General features: G+C 47.8%; 1 protein-coding gene across 2 annotated transcripts in view; it reads left to right on the top strand.

The window, feature by feature from the left end:
• PRKCE (protein kinase C epsilon) overlaps window positions 1–17,037 on the top strand; it is a 489,104-nt gene that overhangs the window by 300,367 nt on the left and 171,700 nt on the right. For both annotated transcript variants that reach the window (XM_045885068.3, XM_045885067.3), the window contains 3 exons: window positions 12,092–12,251; window positions 14,778–14,812; window positions 16,002–16,087. In XM_045885068.3, coding sequence (XP_045741024.1) covers window positions 12,092–12,251; window positions 14,778–14,812; window positions 16,002–16,087 — 281 coding nt within the window. The remainder of the gene's footprint in view (window positions 1–12,091; window positions 12,252–14,777; window positions 14,813–16,001; window positions 16,088–17,037) is intronic.

The following is a 17,037-nucleotide window of genomic DNA, read 5'->3' as shown; positions in this document are numbered from 1 at the left end:
GCAATGTCTTTCATGACCTAGCCTCAGAAGGCACACTCTGCAAAATCTTTTCCGGTACACAAGTCAGCAGGTCATCTCTGTTCACTGTAGGAGGGGGCTACACAATGGTGTGAATATCAGGAGGCAGGGATCACTGGGGTCCATCTTGGAGATTGGCTACAATACCTCTTATTCAGCCCTTTCTTATTTCTGCCAGAAACTGAAATTTCTTTTTACCTCTTTCTTCTAGATGCATTTCAGTTCTCTTCCATTAGGCATCTCATGACCTACTAAGGGATAGCCAGACTCCCGAGCATTGCAGAGATGTGGCAGAGATGTGCTTTGGCCAGGGGCAGTGCTAATCCATCACCAGAGGTTCTTGACTCTTAAAACTGTGTGATAGACCTTAACCTCAGCTTAACCCTTGCTGTAAGTTCTCAGCTCCTGCTAAGCCAAGACCCGTGGTATTCAGGGCCCAGATTTCCAGATGAGGAAAGTGCCACCTTCCATAAATATGCAACTCTTGGGCTGTCCTGACACAGGGATAGGATGGAAGCCATGTTTATAGGAGAAGTTGGATAATGTTGAACCATAACAACTTCTTCCCCAGCGCTCTGGTGACCAAGACTACATCCCTGCAAGAAGTTGCTGAGATTCACAGGCAGGGCCTGTGGCCAATATTTGCCTCTGGGCACAGATAACTGACTTGCTTGAGGAATTTGATCTTCAGTTGTACTTCATTAGCACTAAGACCTAAACTAAGTGGATCTCCCATCAGCATCTGTGGCCTCAAAATATTTTCTTATGTTCGATAAACTGGAAAAAAAGATTCCCCTCCCCCCACTTTTCCTCCTGGCAGTTTTGTTTTCTCTGTATGGGAGTTTAGATATGAGGCCCAAACCTCAGTGAATGTCTTTGTTGTTTTGCAGAGTTATTAGAAAATCATTTTTTTTCCCCCTCACAATAGTGACTCTTGTTTCCCCAACATTCCTATGTCACTAGGGGAGACAGCTCGGGGGAGGCAGGAGTTTCCAAGGCCCTAAGAAGCAGGAACTGGGAATTTATTAGTTTTCCTGGACTGCGGTGTCCCTTGGTTGGGGAAAGTTCCAGGAGCTGGGAGGTGGGCTTGGGACACACTGTGTACGTGTGTGTGTGTGTGAATGAGAGAAGGTGCGAGTACACACCTCGAAGGAACACGGGTTGGATTATGGATGTTTTTGATTAATAATAAAAAGCATTATTGCTTTTGACCTGTTCATCCCTCTCTCTCCATGTATGGAGTTTTGGTCACAGTCTCAACGGAACATAAAATTTGTAAGAACAAGTATAAGCAGGTTTTTATGAAGGCAGGGGAAACCATCTAACTTCTGCAAGAGCTAAGGCCATTCTAGCTGTCTCTGTAAAAAGACTTGGGGCTTGTTCACCTGTGTTAAGCTTCCTAAGGATGGTCCTTTCCCCCCCAGCACCACCCTGCCCTGGGGACGGGCCTCGCCCGGGCTCCTAGGAGGGAGGGTGGAAGGAAGATGAGCTCATTTCTTGGTCGGAATGATCCAAAGTACCGGGGAGGGTAGACTGTACTAACGACAAATCCGTCTACTTCCTGCGAAGGCATGAGCTTAATTTAGCCCATTATCAGCCTGGACTTTGTGACTTCACAGACCTCTTACTTCTTTTTATCTTCTTGCTCCAGCTCCTTTGTCTTACCATTCTTTCACCACCTTTTCTTGTCGCCTTTTCATCTTGTAGTTCCTGAACCTCTCCTCCTCTCCCCAAGTAATGTAATAGGACATACCCACCTGCCCAGCTTCATGGGTACCCTGCCCGGGACTCCAGATCACTCTGGGACAGGACGTGGCTTCTCCTGTGAACTCAAACTTTCTTAGTGAGTGCTGAAAACTGAAGAAGCAGCTGGGGGAAAGCAGAGGTAGTTCATTGTGGTACTTTTGGAAACGCTGCAGGCACCTTTGAGAAGCTCTGTGGAGCCCAGGATGAGGTCGCTAGGTGCCACTTGGGCACTAGAGCTTATGACTTGTAGCTCCCTATGCTTGAACCTTCCTGAGCTCTGGATGGCGTGGAAGGGCTCGTATCGACAGCACTGGATGGGTGTGAGCTTTTCCACAAATGACCCCGTAACATTTTTGGCTGGGGTCCCTGTGGCATTAGAAGGCTGGTTATATATTTGAAGGAGGGTTGCCAGCCTTCACTGGCACTGACCCTTTCCCACCCCTCCCCCACGACGACCAACGGCCAACTAGCACCTGGGCGTGGACAGAAGCCCTGTTGAGACTTCTGCCACTATTCTCCCACAGGCCTTTTTTTCATACGGGATTTTAGAAACAGGACCAGTGGACCACACCCAACCTCACGGACATGAGCTCCAGGAGGGCTCTGGTGCCCAGGAATGCAGGGACAGCTCCGTTTCCTGGGATCTGAATCACAGGACCGTCACTGGCCCCTGCGGGGACTCTCAGCCCATCCTTGGCTGGTGGCCCACTTGGCTGATTGCCCAGGCTAGAAATGTTCTTTGAGTTTCTAGCAGGTCTGCTGGGAGGGTTTTGGTCTGTGGTTTCCTCCTGGCAAGTAGTGACTTTTCCTGGGTACCAGAGGCATTCAGTCAAGTTCTGGTGTAACTCGAACATGTAATTTTGAATGGATGGAGGAGGGAGAGAGGGAATGAGTGAGTGAGTGAATGAATGAAGACAGAGGGGAAGGAGGTGAGCACATTTCCTGCTTCAGTGAAATCCCTGTTGCCCAGTGGTTGTCTGTGTTCACATGTGTGCTTTCCTTCAGAACATGGGCTTGGGGGCTTGCCCTCCCCTTTCTCCCTGGGCCCCTCCCTCAGTGACCACCATCCCACTGTCTGGCCATCACCATGTTTCCCCTCACTTTATACTCTGGGGCTCTCCCTATCTTAACAGCGTGTGATTCTTTCACGTGTTCTTCCTACAAAGCACGAAGTAGCTTCAGTTTTATTTTAGTAAGTGAACAGAGCCCTGGCTCTGCCATGAAGACAGAACAGCTCCTTCCGAAAGTGAAGAAGAGAAAGACGAAAACCGCTTCTAGTAAATTTGAGATGCTAATCTTGAAATGCCCCCAGTGCTCTTCTGACGAGATTCCACACAGAATAAAACATGCAGACAACTGCCAACCTCAGCCCTCAGCCCTCTCCGATCCCCCTTGTGTGACTCTCTGGGAAGGCGTAGACAGCACGGGGTCGTCTCTCTCGGGGAATTAATTGCTGTTTCCTCTTTCCTGTTTTGAACAGAAAGTTTCTTTATTGTGTGGGTACAGCATGTAGAACATATTCTTTGGCATCACATAAATATTTACTTCGTATTTAAAACTCATGTCATGAAGCATTTATTCCACTTGAAAATATTATAACCTATTTTCCTCATGGCGAAGAAAAATAAAAGGCATTGCTCCTTTGGTTTTTAGTACCTAGTTTTTGGGGTTTTTTTCTTTTTTTTTTTTTTGGTTTGGTTTTCCTTCCACTTGTCTTGCATTTTTTTACCAGTAAGTCCATAAAATCAAGCCAGAGAATTATTGAGAGGGAAAATTAACTCCTCAGAGATGGAGTGGCAAAGGTTCTCATCTCGCTTCTGTTAGGAGCTCTCCCCAAGCCATAACCACCATTGTCTGGAATATCGTGGTTATTCTTTGCTTTGTTAGTGGAGACCTAGTCTGTCAGGACCAGAGAACAATAACTGAGAAGAGTGGTCATGGGCCATCCCTCGTGGTAGGGAGTCTGTGCCCAGAACGATGCCTGGCATCCAGTATCTACAGAGTAAACATTTTTAGATGGACAGTTTATTTTATACCCTTCAGAAATTTTCAATGTGTATTTTCGCTCATATGTTGTTTGAGTATATTTATCTTTTTCTCATTTTATATACATACAATACACACGTTTCTTAGTTTTCCTATTTATTTCTCAGTGGACTTAGCATATCTACTTTTTTAAAACGGCAGCATTAAATTCTATTCTGTGGGTGTATCATGAACTAATCGGTCCCCTTTAGCTTCCTTCTCCAAGTCTCTGGATGAGAGCGGAGGTGGATGTGTGAAGAGGTGGGTGGGCAGCAGTGGGAGTTGACTTCCATACAGTCGGGTACAGGTGGGACCCAGGCTGTTCCGCCATCCTTGGGAGGCAGGACCGGATGGGCCAGGGTGGGAGTTCCTGAACCGACATTGACTGTTTGTTAGCTGTATGACCTTCAACAAATCAGTTACTTAAGCTCTTGAAGGCTTGGTTTCTTTGTAAGTCGAGAATAATAACCACTTCGTGGTATCAGAGGATGTATGTGAGTTGCCTATATATCTCATGTATATGTAATAGTACCTCATGTATATGTAACAACACCTCATGGATATGTAATAGCTCCTCATGGATATGGTACAGCACCTCCTACATATACCTCATGTATATGTAATGGCACCTCATGTGTACAGAATAGTATTTCATGGATGTAAGGTGCTTAGAATGGTACCCAGCACATGGCAGGGGGCCCATATATTGTAGCTGTTATTTTTCAGCTTCTGAATATCTCAGGTTTGACAGTTTCTTAGACAAAAAATACCAGGATGGTTGAACTGTTTTCTTCGTGTTGTGAAATTACCTGCCTTTGAGGACTGGCTTCATTCTTTGCTTGGATTCTAAGAAAAGCCTTCTGAGGAGGTCCCCAGCCTTTTCTCAAATCAGTTATGTTTCTTACTGTTTTGTTCTCGAACTGAGTCAGTATTCCTTGCCCAGTCCAATCTTCCTGGCAGCTTGCCAAGTCTGAAGATGGAGTCGTTTTTCTAAAGCCCCTAATGGATGGGGTGGGGAGAGAGAATGCTGACTCTCTTTTGCTCACAGGGACAGGTGTGGAACATCTGGAGGCAGCTGGGCCCCCACAGGGTGGGACGATTGGGGGTGTCATGCAGGGTTTGCAGGGCAGGGGGTGAGGCTGTTTCACTCCCCCCTCAGTAAGGAGGTGTCGTGTTGGCACCAGGAAGAAAGAGAAAGAAGCATACCAGTTTGGGGTTTAGGCTGAGCCGCTGCATTACCCTCTCTTGATAGATAGGAAAGCAGAAACCCAAAGAGATTGAATGCATTGGTCTAGAACATAAAGGAAGTTTTGGGCAAAGGCAACATTTGTCTGATCTCCTAGTGCCTAGTTCAACCATATTGGCAGAAAGAGGTCAAAAGAGGGAGGTCAGAAAAAATAAAGAAGACCCCACAGCATACTTGCTTGTGGAAAAATCCCTGCGTGCCCTGAACATCAAGGGGAGGTGACTGTCCTGTGGTGAGGAATGACAGTGGTACCCAGAGGCTGCCGGTCAGGCATATTGGTCAGCCTGGTCCGCGCTTTCTGGGTCCAGGGTCTTGGACAGGGTCGATCCTTGGGTTTGGCCGTCCTTGCTACCTACATACCCTGGAAGGAAGTGCTGGGATGCAGGAGTTCATAAGCCGGGCCTGTTAGAAAGTCCCTGCCAGATATTCTTAAACTGAAAGATACCCTGAGAGTGTGGAGGTGAAGGATGTTTGTCGCCTCGTGTAGGAAATGGTGTTCCAGGCCTGGCAGGTCAGCTCCCTTTTTGTGCAAGAGGAGGTGAGGCGGGGTGAGGGAGGAGATGGCGGAGCAGGGAGACGCTCGATGATCCGACTGGCATAGGATTTAGTTTCCGCAGCTGCCTCTCCCTTTGTCTGCCGGAGTTCCTCTGGCTGAGACGCGGTGGTCTCAGCCCAGGGAAAAGGGGCCTGGTGAGGTTGCAGAGTCCTTAACTCCGAGATGTGGGCTCCTGCTGCTGCTTCCGCCACCTGCCTGCACCCGGGGTAGATTCTTCTGTGCCTCGGGCCGTCAGATACTCATTGTGTAGAAGCTCCCAGGAGTTTGAAGTCGATAGAGTAACGGAACCAAGCAGGCAACATGCCTGGAATGTTGTTAGAGGCTGAGGTAACAGAGGATCCCATAATTGCTCCAGAGGACATTGCTGTTTCACTTTATGCCTTGGCAAACTCTTGTCATTCTAGCTGACAAATCTTCATGTCCACAGAAAGTCTCACAAAAGTTATCCAGCTTTTAGTGGGTCCCTCCCTGACTTGAGGTCACTCCTTATGCTGCATGGCTGATGCACCCATAAAACAAAGGATCTGGAAAGGGCCCGATGGGCTCTCTGGGAGGAAAGCCAGCCTGAGTTTTGCGTCTGAGGCTGCCTCAAAAGAAGGGTTGCACCAGGTGGGCGTAGCGGGGGGCATCCAGTGACGGCAGTGAGCACCCTTCAGAGCGGGCGTAGGGGGGCCAGGTCGGGGTAGCTCTTCCCTCAGTCCAGAAGCACTGGCAGCTTCGAGCTGATGAAGTTTGTCCTGTCCCCCTTTCCACCGCAACACCTAGTGCCCTCCCCTTGTTCATGCCCAGTAGCCCTCCACCTTCCACAACACGAAGGACACTTAGGCACAGAGAACTGCTTTTAAAAGTCACTAAAGAGCATTAGAGAACATTGTTTTCAAATACTACAGACAGTACACAAACCCATCATCCTAGTAGAGCATAATAATTCTTTTATGTTACCTTCAATCTGCAAGTATGTTTTACACAGGTTTGTGTTCTTGCGCATTCTGTTTTTACCGTATTATATCACATTTCTGTATGTGCCTACTTGGTCTTAACCCACCATTTTAAACTTGCTGTAGATGTAATATAATTTGTCAGACCATTCTCCTAATGTTAGACAGTCTGGTTACTTCTGTTTATTGGCCAAAATAAATAGCAATGTGGGTACATCTGTAAGTATATAGCTATTAGTTTCTGTTTAATTATTGACTTAGAGTGAATCCCAAATTTAAAGGATGTGACTCTTTGGTGTTTGCTATTATTATAGTATTATTTCTGGAAATGTTACATCACATTGCACATGTATAATATGGATAATACCATTTTAAAACAAATTTGTTTATCAGGTATTAAATGGTAAGTCGGTGGTATGTCAAGACTGCTCTTTGCATTTTAAAAATTCCTAAAAGAGTGAATATTGTATAATTCCTATAAATTTTACATTCATGTCATTTACACAGTTATTTCTAGGGATCTTTTTTTTTTTTTTTTTTAAAGATTTTATTTATTTATTTGAGAGAGAGAGAATGAGAGACAGAGAGCATGAGAGGGAGGAGGGTCAGAGGGAGAAGCAGACTCCCCGCCAAACAGGGAGCCCGATGCGGGACTCGATCCTGGGACTCCAGGATCATGACCTGAGCCGAAGGCAGTCGCTTAACCAACTGAGCCACCCAGGCCCTATTTCTAGGGATCTTGATGGATATATTTGGATTTGTTGATACTTAGACCTCTGTGGTATTCTTGCCATTTAATGTGAAACTAATGGGGAGGAATGAGACAAATCCAGGTTGTGGAACATTCCATAAGACAACATCCTCGACTCTTCATAAATGTATCATAAAAAGGAAACAAAGCTGTTCTAGATTGAGAAGGCTAAAGAGACATGGCAACTAAATGCAAAGCAGGAGCTCTAAGTAGCTTCTGAAAAAATTTAAAGCCACAATTATAAAGGGCATTTTGGGGACGGTTGGAGAAATTTAAATATGAACTATTAGATAATGTCAATGTTTAAGTTTCTTGACTCTGATAACTTTGGTTATGTAGGAGAATGGTTTTGTTCTTAGGAGATGAGGCTGATATATTTCAGGGTAAGGGTGTCACTGTGTTTGCAACCTTCAAATGGTTTAGTCAAACTATATATGTTTGTATCATGTTTTATATTACATATTAATAATTATAACGTGATCATGTTATAATATTAATTATATTGTAATTATACTGTTCATGATATAAATAAATGTAATATATTATTAGCCTATATAAGTATAGAAATTATAGAAATTATTTACAATGTATTTAATATATGCTATATTGGTTTTTATATCCACATCTATATACATTTATAAATTTATCTGTCCCATTCATACCACACACTCACATACACACATGCATGGGATGCATTACCCCATAGGAACTGCATTTTAATGGAGACCCTTGACAGCAGCAGAAAATGCTGAAGGGATCTGTTTCTGCTGGTGACTCCAGGCCCCGGCAGGGAGGTTCTGTGGGGCTGGGGAACCCTGGGGCGCCCCTCAAGATCTAGGCATGTGGGTGACAGGCACAAAGATGCTCTGGCTGGACCCTTGGCTCCCCTGTCCGGAGGAATGGGGGATGGGAGTATTTTCACCAACTAGGGACCCCATCCCCTTTCCCCTCTCCCCTGTCCTGCTGCTTGGCACATGGAGGGCAGGGAGGTTCCCATGGGGGGCATGAGGTTTACCTGTGTTTCCCTCTCCTGTAGCCTTCTGTTTCCCCACATCTTTGATGTCAAATCTCTCTTACAAGGGAGTGCACATGCGCTCTGGGGCAGGAATTACAGAACCTTTTGGGGAAGTTCAGTCAGATAATCAGACCCCACTTAAGGGGAGTTATTCTTGGCTCTCTAACCTGCTCCCAGGACCGCCCCCTCACCCCCCACAGGTGGTAAGCAGCTTCTCTCCAGGTGTGAGTACACACGACCGAGAGGTCTTTAAATGTCAGTTAAATTAACGGGTTTCTGTGTTAACATATTAAATCAAAGTAAATAGAGTTTAGACCTTCGATTTGGTTGCTGGTCACTTCTGTAAAAAGTTGAGAAATCAGGCCCTCAGGGACACCTGTAACCCCCGTTCCAGCAGGACTCTCTTGAGAAAACTAGATTGGACTCCTCAGCAGTTTCACTGAAAATGCAACTTCCCAGGATCAAATGACTAGTAAATTTGAGGGATTTATAAACCAAATTGCACCTTAAATGCATGAGGGGGCTGACTTACCGTTTAAATGTGACCCATGGTGAATCCGGTGAAGGCAGTTAGTTGAATGCCCATCCTCGGGCCTCAGCTGCCCAGGCCTGGGGATTGGGGTCTGGATTTTTGTAGATCAGGTTTGTAGCAAGGAAAGGCTACTGAATAGATTTATTTTTTAAATTACCGTATTTTTTCTGCTTCTAAAAATGATAGAATATTCTGGATATAGTGAAAAATGGGCAGCAGAAATGAAAGTCACCCATCATTGCACAAATGGGTGATGATGACCAGATTTCTGTGTGTGTGTGTGTGTGTGTGTGTACATGTCTCTGTATTAAACAGAGCTGGGATGTCCCCATGAGAATTTGGTCAGCTGGGCCTTGGTTCCTAGGTTGTGGAAAGGTGGGAGGTGGGCTTTCCATACTCCATCTCTTTCCATGTCAGAGACTTTTTGAAATAATAAGCACCCGTTCAAAAGGGGACCCAGGTGGGCTGGGGGTGGGCGAAGAGAGGGGCGGCAGGCAGACACCCGTCTAGGTCGTCAGGGTCTGTGCTGGGGATCAGCAGCTCTGCCTGTCTGCTTGGAGGCTGCTTCCCCCTAAAACCCCTCATTGGGCATGTGCTCCCCATTCTTGCTTTTCTCCTCCTCGTTTTACGTCCCTCCACACCGACCCTGTCCGCACTGACAGACTGCCCTCGGATCCTACAGCTGCTGGGCTCACATAGGTGCCCTCCAGTGCAGGGAACCTTATTTCCAAAGAGGTCCAGGAGGAACGACATTCCTCCCCACCCCAAGACTGACACTGTCATGGAGGCATGTCAGGTGTGGGGGATGTTTGGGGGGCACTTTTATTTTAGCTCCAGTGCATTTTCAGCTGCACCATGTGGGCGACCTTCCAGGGTCTGCCCTAGTGCTGGGAACCAGGCCTGCCTTCCCTGCCCTCGGAGAAGCCAGAGACAGCTCAACTCTTGCATCTGAGAGCCCCTCAGATGAGCACTTTGGGACCTTGCTGTCGGGAGAGTGGGCTGTCCCCCAGAGCAGCGGGTGGACCATGTTAGCGGTGACTTCTCCTCTGCTCTCTGGGTTAGAAGCTGGGCCCCACCGCTTAGTAGCTGTGTTAACAGAAACACGTTATATAAACTCTCTATTCCTCAATTTGCATACCTGTGAAGTGGGGATACGATCAGTACCCTTTAAGAAGGGCAGCTGTACTACTGGGTATTTACCCCAAAGATACAAAAGTAGGGATCCGAAGGGGTACTTGCGCCCCGATGTTTATAGCAGCAATGTCCACAATAGCCAAACTGTGGAAAGAGCCAAAATGTCCATCGACAGATGAATGGATAAGGAAGATGTGGTGTATATATACAATGGAATATTATGCAGCCATCAAAAGGAATGAGATCTTGCCATTTGCAATGATGTGGATGGAACTGGAGGGTGTTATGCTGAGTGAAATAAGTCAATCAGAGAAAGACATCTATCATATGACCTCACTGATATGAGGAATTCTTAATCTCAGGAAATAAACTGAGGGTTGCTGGAGTGGGGGGTGGGGTGGGAGGGATGGGGTGTCTGGGTGATAGACATTGGGGAGGGTATGTGCTATGGTGAGCGCTATGAATTGTGCAAGACTGTTGAATCACAGATCTGTACCTCTGAAACAAATACTGCAATATATGTTAAGAAAAAAAAAAAGATAGCAGGAGGGGAAGAATGAAGGGGGTGGAAATCGGAATGGGAGACGAACCATGAGAGACGATGGACTCTGAAAAACAAACTGAGGGTTCTGGGGGGGGGATGGGAGTATGGGTTAGCCTGGTGATGGGTATTAAAGAGGGCACGTTCTGCATGGAGCCCTGGGTGTTATGCAGAAACAATGAATCATGGAACACTTCATCTAAAACTAATGATGTAATGTATGGTGAGTAACATAACAATATAAAAAAAAGAAGAAGAAGGGCGGCTGTAAGGATTCTGTGAGCACCTGCCGCAGAGTGAGCCCTCAGTAAGCGTTAGCTGTGAATCTCATTGTATTAGTCTGCTTGGGCTGCCGTAACAAAATACCGCAGACAGAGTGGCTGCAGCAGCGGAAATTTCTCTCTCCTAGTTCTGGAGGCTGAAAGTCTGAGATCAAGGTGCCAGCACGGTTAGGTGAGGGCTCCCTTCCTGCCTTGTAGATGCCCACCTTCTCTCTCTGTCCTCGTAAGATAGTGAGCTCGGGTCACTTCCTCTTTTCATAAGAGCACTAACCCCATCCTGGGAACCCCACTGTCACGACTGTCACATTGGTAGGTAGCGCATCACCTTGTGAATGGCGGGGGGGGGGACACACAAACATTCAGACCATAACAATCATCATTATCATTTTTTTTTTTAAGATTTTATTTATTTATTTATTTGAGACAGAATGAGAGAGAGAGAGAGCACATGAGAGGAGGGAGGGTCAGAGGCAGAAGCAGGCTCCCTGCCGAGCAGGGAGCCCGATGCGGGACTCGATCCAGGGACTCCAGGATCATGACCTGAGCCGAAGGCAGTCGCTTAACCGACTGAGCCCCCCAGGCGCCCCATCATTATCATTTTTGTTGTCATTTATTAGTGCTCTTGCAGGGCTTTCTGAGGCTTGGGGCAACCTCTGATGTGGACTGAAGGAAGAAGTGAGGACAGTCCTTTTGTCTTCAGGGAGGTCTTATAGTCCATGGTGGTGGGTCTTGAGTCTTCTGGAAAACCGCTTTCACAGTGTTAGGTTTCCCTCTCCTTTAGACCTTCGGGAAAAGGTTCCCGGTTGTCCTAGTCTGGAAAGGGGGAAGGAAGAAAAGTCCGGTTTCTCTGAGCCGGGCAGCTGGGTACAGACTCCACAGCGTCCTGCGGTGTCAGCACTATTTACCCCATTTCCAGAGGGCCAGGCCCTCAGAGGCTTCAAACAAGGACACACTGGCTGGCTAAGGCCACGCTCCTGAGAAGCTGCAATAAAATGTGAACCTTGAGCCTTTTGATCCCACACCCTTGCAATGTGCAGCCGGTACTGGGGGGAAAGGAGCAGCCACACCCGGAGCAGGACTGGGATCGGGATGAATTTGGGGGGTGCCACTGGTACGGGAAACGGCAGCCCGGTCTGGGCCTTCCTCCCTCACATGGTGCGAGTGGTGAGGCTCAGACCCCGGAGTCCCTCAGCCAGGGGATGCTGCCCCCACGCCGCTCCCACTCTAGGCGCTGAGAGTGGGGTAGGAGGTCTCTTCCCAGGTGCGCTAACTCAGACTGTTTTCTTCTCTGCTCTTGTCCTTCCCCAGCCCCTAAAGACAATGAAGAGCGCGTGTTCAGGGAGCGCATGCGGCCCAGGAAGCGGCAGGGGGCCGTCAGGCGCAGGGTCCACCAGGTCAACGGCCACAAGTTCATGGCCACCTACCTTCGGCAGCCCACCTACTGCTCCCACTGCAGAGATTTTATCTGGTAAGGCCCTCTCTCCCAGGAACCTCTAGCTAGGCCTTCCCTGAGGTGAGAAGTGGGGGAGGGGGTGTAGGAGAATAGAAACTTTATTTTTAAAGGGCTGATGGGCTTTATTTCTTCTTTACTTGATTGCAGAAGACTTTTCTGGAAGGCTAAGTGAGTGTTTAGTGCCTGGAAGGGTTAAATGGAAAGAATGGTGACTTTATACATAGGATCATATCATATATCATGTTTAATGAGTTAATATTTTATAACCAACAGTAGTATATTGTGATTTTTTTTTTTTTTTAAGAATCCTTATCTTTTAGAGACACAAGCTTAATTATTTAGAAATGAAATAATGTGATGTCTGGGATTTGTTTAAAAATGATCTGGAAGGGGGCGCCTTGGTGGCTCAGTTGTTGAGCTTCTGCCTTCGGCTCAGGTCATGATCTCAGGGTCCTGGGATCAAGCCCCGCATCGGACTCCCTGCTCAGCGGGAAGCCTGCTTCTCCCTCTCCCACTCCACCTGCTTGTGTTGCCTCTCTCGCTGTGTCTCTCTCTGTCAAATAAATAAATAAAATCTTTAAAAAAAAAAATGATCTGAAGGGAGGGTAGAGGGGCTAGGGATAGAGATGAAATAAGACCAGCCATGTATTAATCATTGTTAGAGCTGGGTGATAGGTCCCTTACCTTTATCTCCTTATTTTTGTATACATCTGAATTTTTCCCTTACATTTATCTCCTTATTTTTGTATACATCTGAATTTTTCCATTATAAAGCTTAAAAAAATACTTGATTGCCAGTATCTGTAATTCAAAGCAGTTCCTAATAACTGTTAGAACGGTGGTGCTACTAGGATGCCCAGATTTCAGAGGAGTGAGAGAGCAGTCTTGGCTGGAGTGCTCAGGGAGGGCTTCCTGGAGGAGGTGGCATTTCTCCTTTCATGATGACTAGGATTTTGATAGGCAAAGACAGGTAGGTTGTAGGCCTTTTTGGGAGGTAGAGAAGGATAAGGAGCACTGGCCTTGGGTATCAGAGGGGGAATTTAAATGAATGCCTACCATGTGCCAGGTTCTTTCTTAGGCACTGAAAATATCTAATTAAATCATTCCAGTATCCTACAAGCTATGTATTTTTAAGCTATTCCACTAACAACAGTACTGAGACTCAGAAAGGAAAACAAGACTAGTGTGACGTCCTCCAGCTAGGAAGTGTCAGAGACCCAGTTCCACCCCTGGTGAGCCCAACTGAAAGCTTTTCCTGACCTCCCACCAGCCTTTCTGGCAACCTCTCTGAGCTCTTGAACTTTGCCGACACACTTGGATCCTGTGGTGGAGAATGAGTGAGGCCAGTCTGCAGCATGAACCAAGCCAGGGACCATTTGAATTAGGGTTTGAATTGCCAAGGTGTCCAGGAGTGGCTTGTCTTGTCCTCGTGGTTTTCCACAACTAGTCACTGAGGTTGCATGGGCATCTGAGGCGGTGCAGCTCAGAGCACCCTCAACCTGACGGAAGCAGACGGAATGCCCCTCTCCCACCACAGATACATCTCACCCCCAGGGGCTGCTTCCACTCTCTGACCTCCGTTTTCTGTATTTCCGTCATGAGTGGTGTGTTTGGAGGGAGTAGGTTGTGAAAGCTGAGATTTATGGATTCAGATCTCCTCTCAGCCCATGGAGAATACCACTGGGTTCTTGGCTTCCTGCGGCACCCCCCCCCCCCCCCCCCGGTGACGTGTGGCTGCTCCCACTGGGCTGGAAATGGCAGATTGCCCCCTGGCCAGTTGGTGGTGGTGCTGACAGGGCCTAGGCCAGGTTGGTTGGATTGTTCTGTGTCCATGTTGACCCTAATCCTGCCCCAGGGGAGCCTACACCTGCCAGGGAAGGAATCTCTGCCATTGGCCTTGACCAAACAGTACATTGAACCCCTAGGCCTGGCCACAGGCTGACCTAGAGCCCTTGACTGCTTCAGGAATGCCCAGGGAATGTGCCTGTAAGCAATAGCCCTCGTGCGTGATTGCCCACAAGGAAGGGCACATTCAACTAATCAAGACCCGCCTTGAGCAAGCAGTTTTTGTGGCTTTCCAGAACACTAATGGTCCCACTGGACCCTGTTGGTCTAGGAAACCAAGCCCTGACATTGACCAGGCCTTGTATCCATTCCAAGCACTGAGTCTACCCTCTGTTGTCTCTGAAGGAGACATTTTTTTTTTTTTTTTAAGATTTTATTTATTTACATGAGAGAGAGAGCACGAGCGGGGGTAGGGGCAGAGGGAGAAGCAGGCTCCCCGCTGAGCAGAGAGCCAAACTCAGGGCTCGATCCCAGGACTGCGGGATCATGACCTGAGCTGAAGGCAGATGCTTAACCGACTGAGCCACCCAGGCGTCCTGAAGGAGTCATTTTAAGACACTCTGCAAGCAGGAGTGAAATCCCACTGCTACCTGGATTCGTCTACTCGGTGCATCATGGTTCATGGCCAGAATGGGGTGGCTTTGTGTGGTTTTTGACCTACTAAAATTTATTAAAAGGTTGTATTCTTCTTTTCAGGGGTGTCATAGGAAAGCAGGGATACCAATGTCAAGGTAAGAGGCATCGTATGAACTAAATGCTTGGGGCCCACAGGTCTGTCCAGATCAGTGACACTCCTAGGAGACGTGTGCCGGGTTTGATGACATTTAGAGGCTCTATACATACGGTTTGCATGCTCCGTTCCCTCTCTGAGAAGCAAGACCCTGCTTTTTTTTGTCCCTGCTTGGCCATGGCTCCTGTATCCATATATGGGAGTACCTTGTGGGTACCTGTCTCTGGCTGTCCCAGGGGTCTCTGTACCTTTCCCAGTGATCCGCAACCATTCAAGACCCTTCGAAGGCCCCTCTCTGCCCTGAGCCAGGCTCCGTGAATCCTGTCAGCCCCTTCCCTCTCTCGCTCCCTGAAGAAGTTCCCTCATCTGCTGGGTTCACTCCTATCACTGTGGTCCTTGCTGATTCTCTCTCTTTTTTTTTTTCTTTGGTCTCTACTGTGGAATCATTAGCTCTTCACCGTTTAAGACTCACTTGAAATTATTGCAGTTTGTTTGTTTTCAGTTCTTTGACTAAAATGCAAGGTCAGGTTGTCCAGGATTGGAGGGTGGATGGGTGCTGTGGTCAGAGTTTCTCTGTGGTTAGAGCTGGGAGACCGTTCTATCTCCTTACCCAGCCCCTGGTTAAGTTGGGGCTCACCCCTGGGGGACCTGAGTAGGTTCTGTCGGACATGGCCATGTCCTTGAGGTAGCCTGTGTGCAAAGAGTTGCTTACCTCTTCGGCCGCCGCTGCTCACACTGCCCCAGGACACTGAAGACAGGACAAAAATGTTTTAAGAACTCCTGTGCCACAAAACACCCATTCTCCCGCCAGCTCTGACGTGATGTGGGCTGGAGAACAGCACTGCTGCGGTGCCTTTAATAGACCCACTTCACAGAAGGGAAACCGTTCCCTGACCTTGGCATCCAGAAGCGGGGCAATTGATCGGTACTTCTGGAACTAGAGAAAACTGCTGATGCCCTCTGGGTATAAGTGGTACATTCTCCTGCAGAGCATCGAGGAAACCCTAATGGCCCTGATGGCATGGTGTTCTGAAATGACTTAGCCTGCTGGGCCTCAGCCAGGGTCTTTCTGTAAGACTTGGGGACAGGAGGGGCGTGGCTCCCCACGTCCCTCCACTGAGACCCGAATCTCGGGGTGGAAGCGTTCTGTCCCCACTTGTCGCTCAGCCTTCCCATTTTTGCTGTTTCAGTTTGCACTTGCGTGGTCCACAAGAGATGTCATGAGCTCATAATTACGAAGTGTGCTGGATTAAAGAAACAGGAAACTCCCGATGAGGTAAATATTTATAACATTGAAATTCGGGGCTTTCTTCCCTGCCAATTCCTCACTCCCCACCCCGCCTCTTCCGTGGTTCCTAAGAAACTCCTTATCTCTCTGAGATGCCCTGGCTTTCTCTGTTGTGTTGATCAGAGTTAAGGGAGTTGTCCACGGTGGTGTAACGAACGACCGTGGCTCAGAGTCCGTGTCATGTCTGTGGCTATTAGGCCAAGAGCCGCGCGATCCCAGAGCTAAGGCCCGCGAGGAAAATGTGAATCGCTTTATGTCATTATCTCCTTGGAAGAGTGACGTCGCTAAGTGACCTGTCACTGGCTCCACGCCGCTCATAGACAGGGAGAGAGACACAACACACAAGCGGGAGCCTTGTCTTTATGAGGTGATGGTGGAACGGAGAGGAATTAGCAAAACCAAGAAACCCTCAGGAAGTGGGAGTAACCACAGTGGTAATACCAGCCGACATTCATGGGGTCCTTACCGCGTGTTGATTGAAGTACTTCGTCAGACAGTATTTCATCTCAAAACGGCCTTAACGAGAGCTCTGTGATGATCATCTTCATTTTGCAACAGGGAGAGTGGAAGCACAGAGAGGTCACGTTAGCTTGCCCCAGATCACACAGCTAGGGTGTGGGAGAGCCATATTCACACCCGGCAGTCTGTTCCATAGAGTCTGAGCTCTTGACTGCTGGACTTCGTTGTCTCTTATTCTTCCAGCCTGGTATCGGCTTGACTCCTAGGGGAGCCCCTAGGGGTAAGGAAGCAAGACAGTTCACCAGTGAAGATGGGTTTCTCCTAACTGAGCGATTGGGAGGAGAGTGTGAGGGTGGGTGTTACCTGTGTTCACAGCAGTGGATTTCAAAGGCCTGCTTTGAATTCTTGGTGAAATAGATAAGTACTGTATAATCATAGGGCATTAGAATAAGGGGGGTCAGAGAGACGCTAGGTAAGTT

Source organism: Mirounga angustirostris, unplaced genomic scaffold (genome assembly GCF_029215605.1).
Source record: "Mirounga angustirostris isolate CCGP_5_RB_7025 unplaced genomic scaffold, mMirAng1.0.hap1 SCAF_10, whole genome shotgun sequence".
Taxonomy (NCBI): domain Eukaryota; kingdom Metazoa; phylum Chordata; class Mammalia; order Carnivora; family Phocidae; genus Mirounga; species Mirounga angustirostris.
Note: the sequence above shows the minus strand (reverse complement) of the source record. Positions and strands in the feature narration are given on the sequence as shown.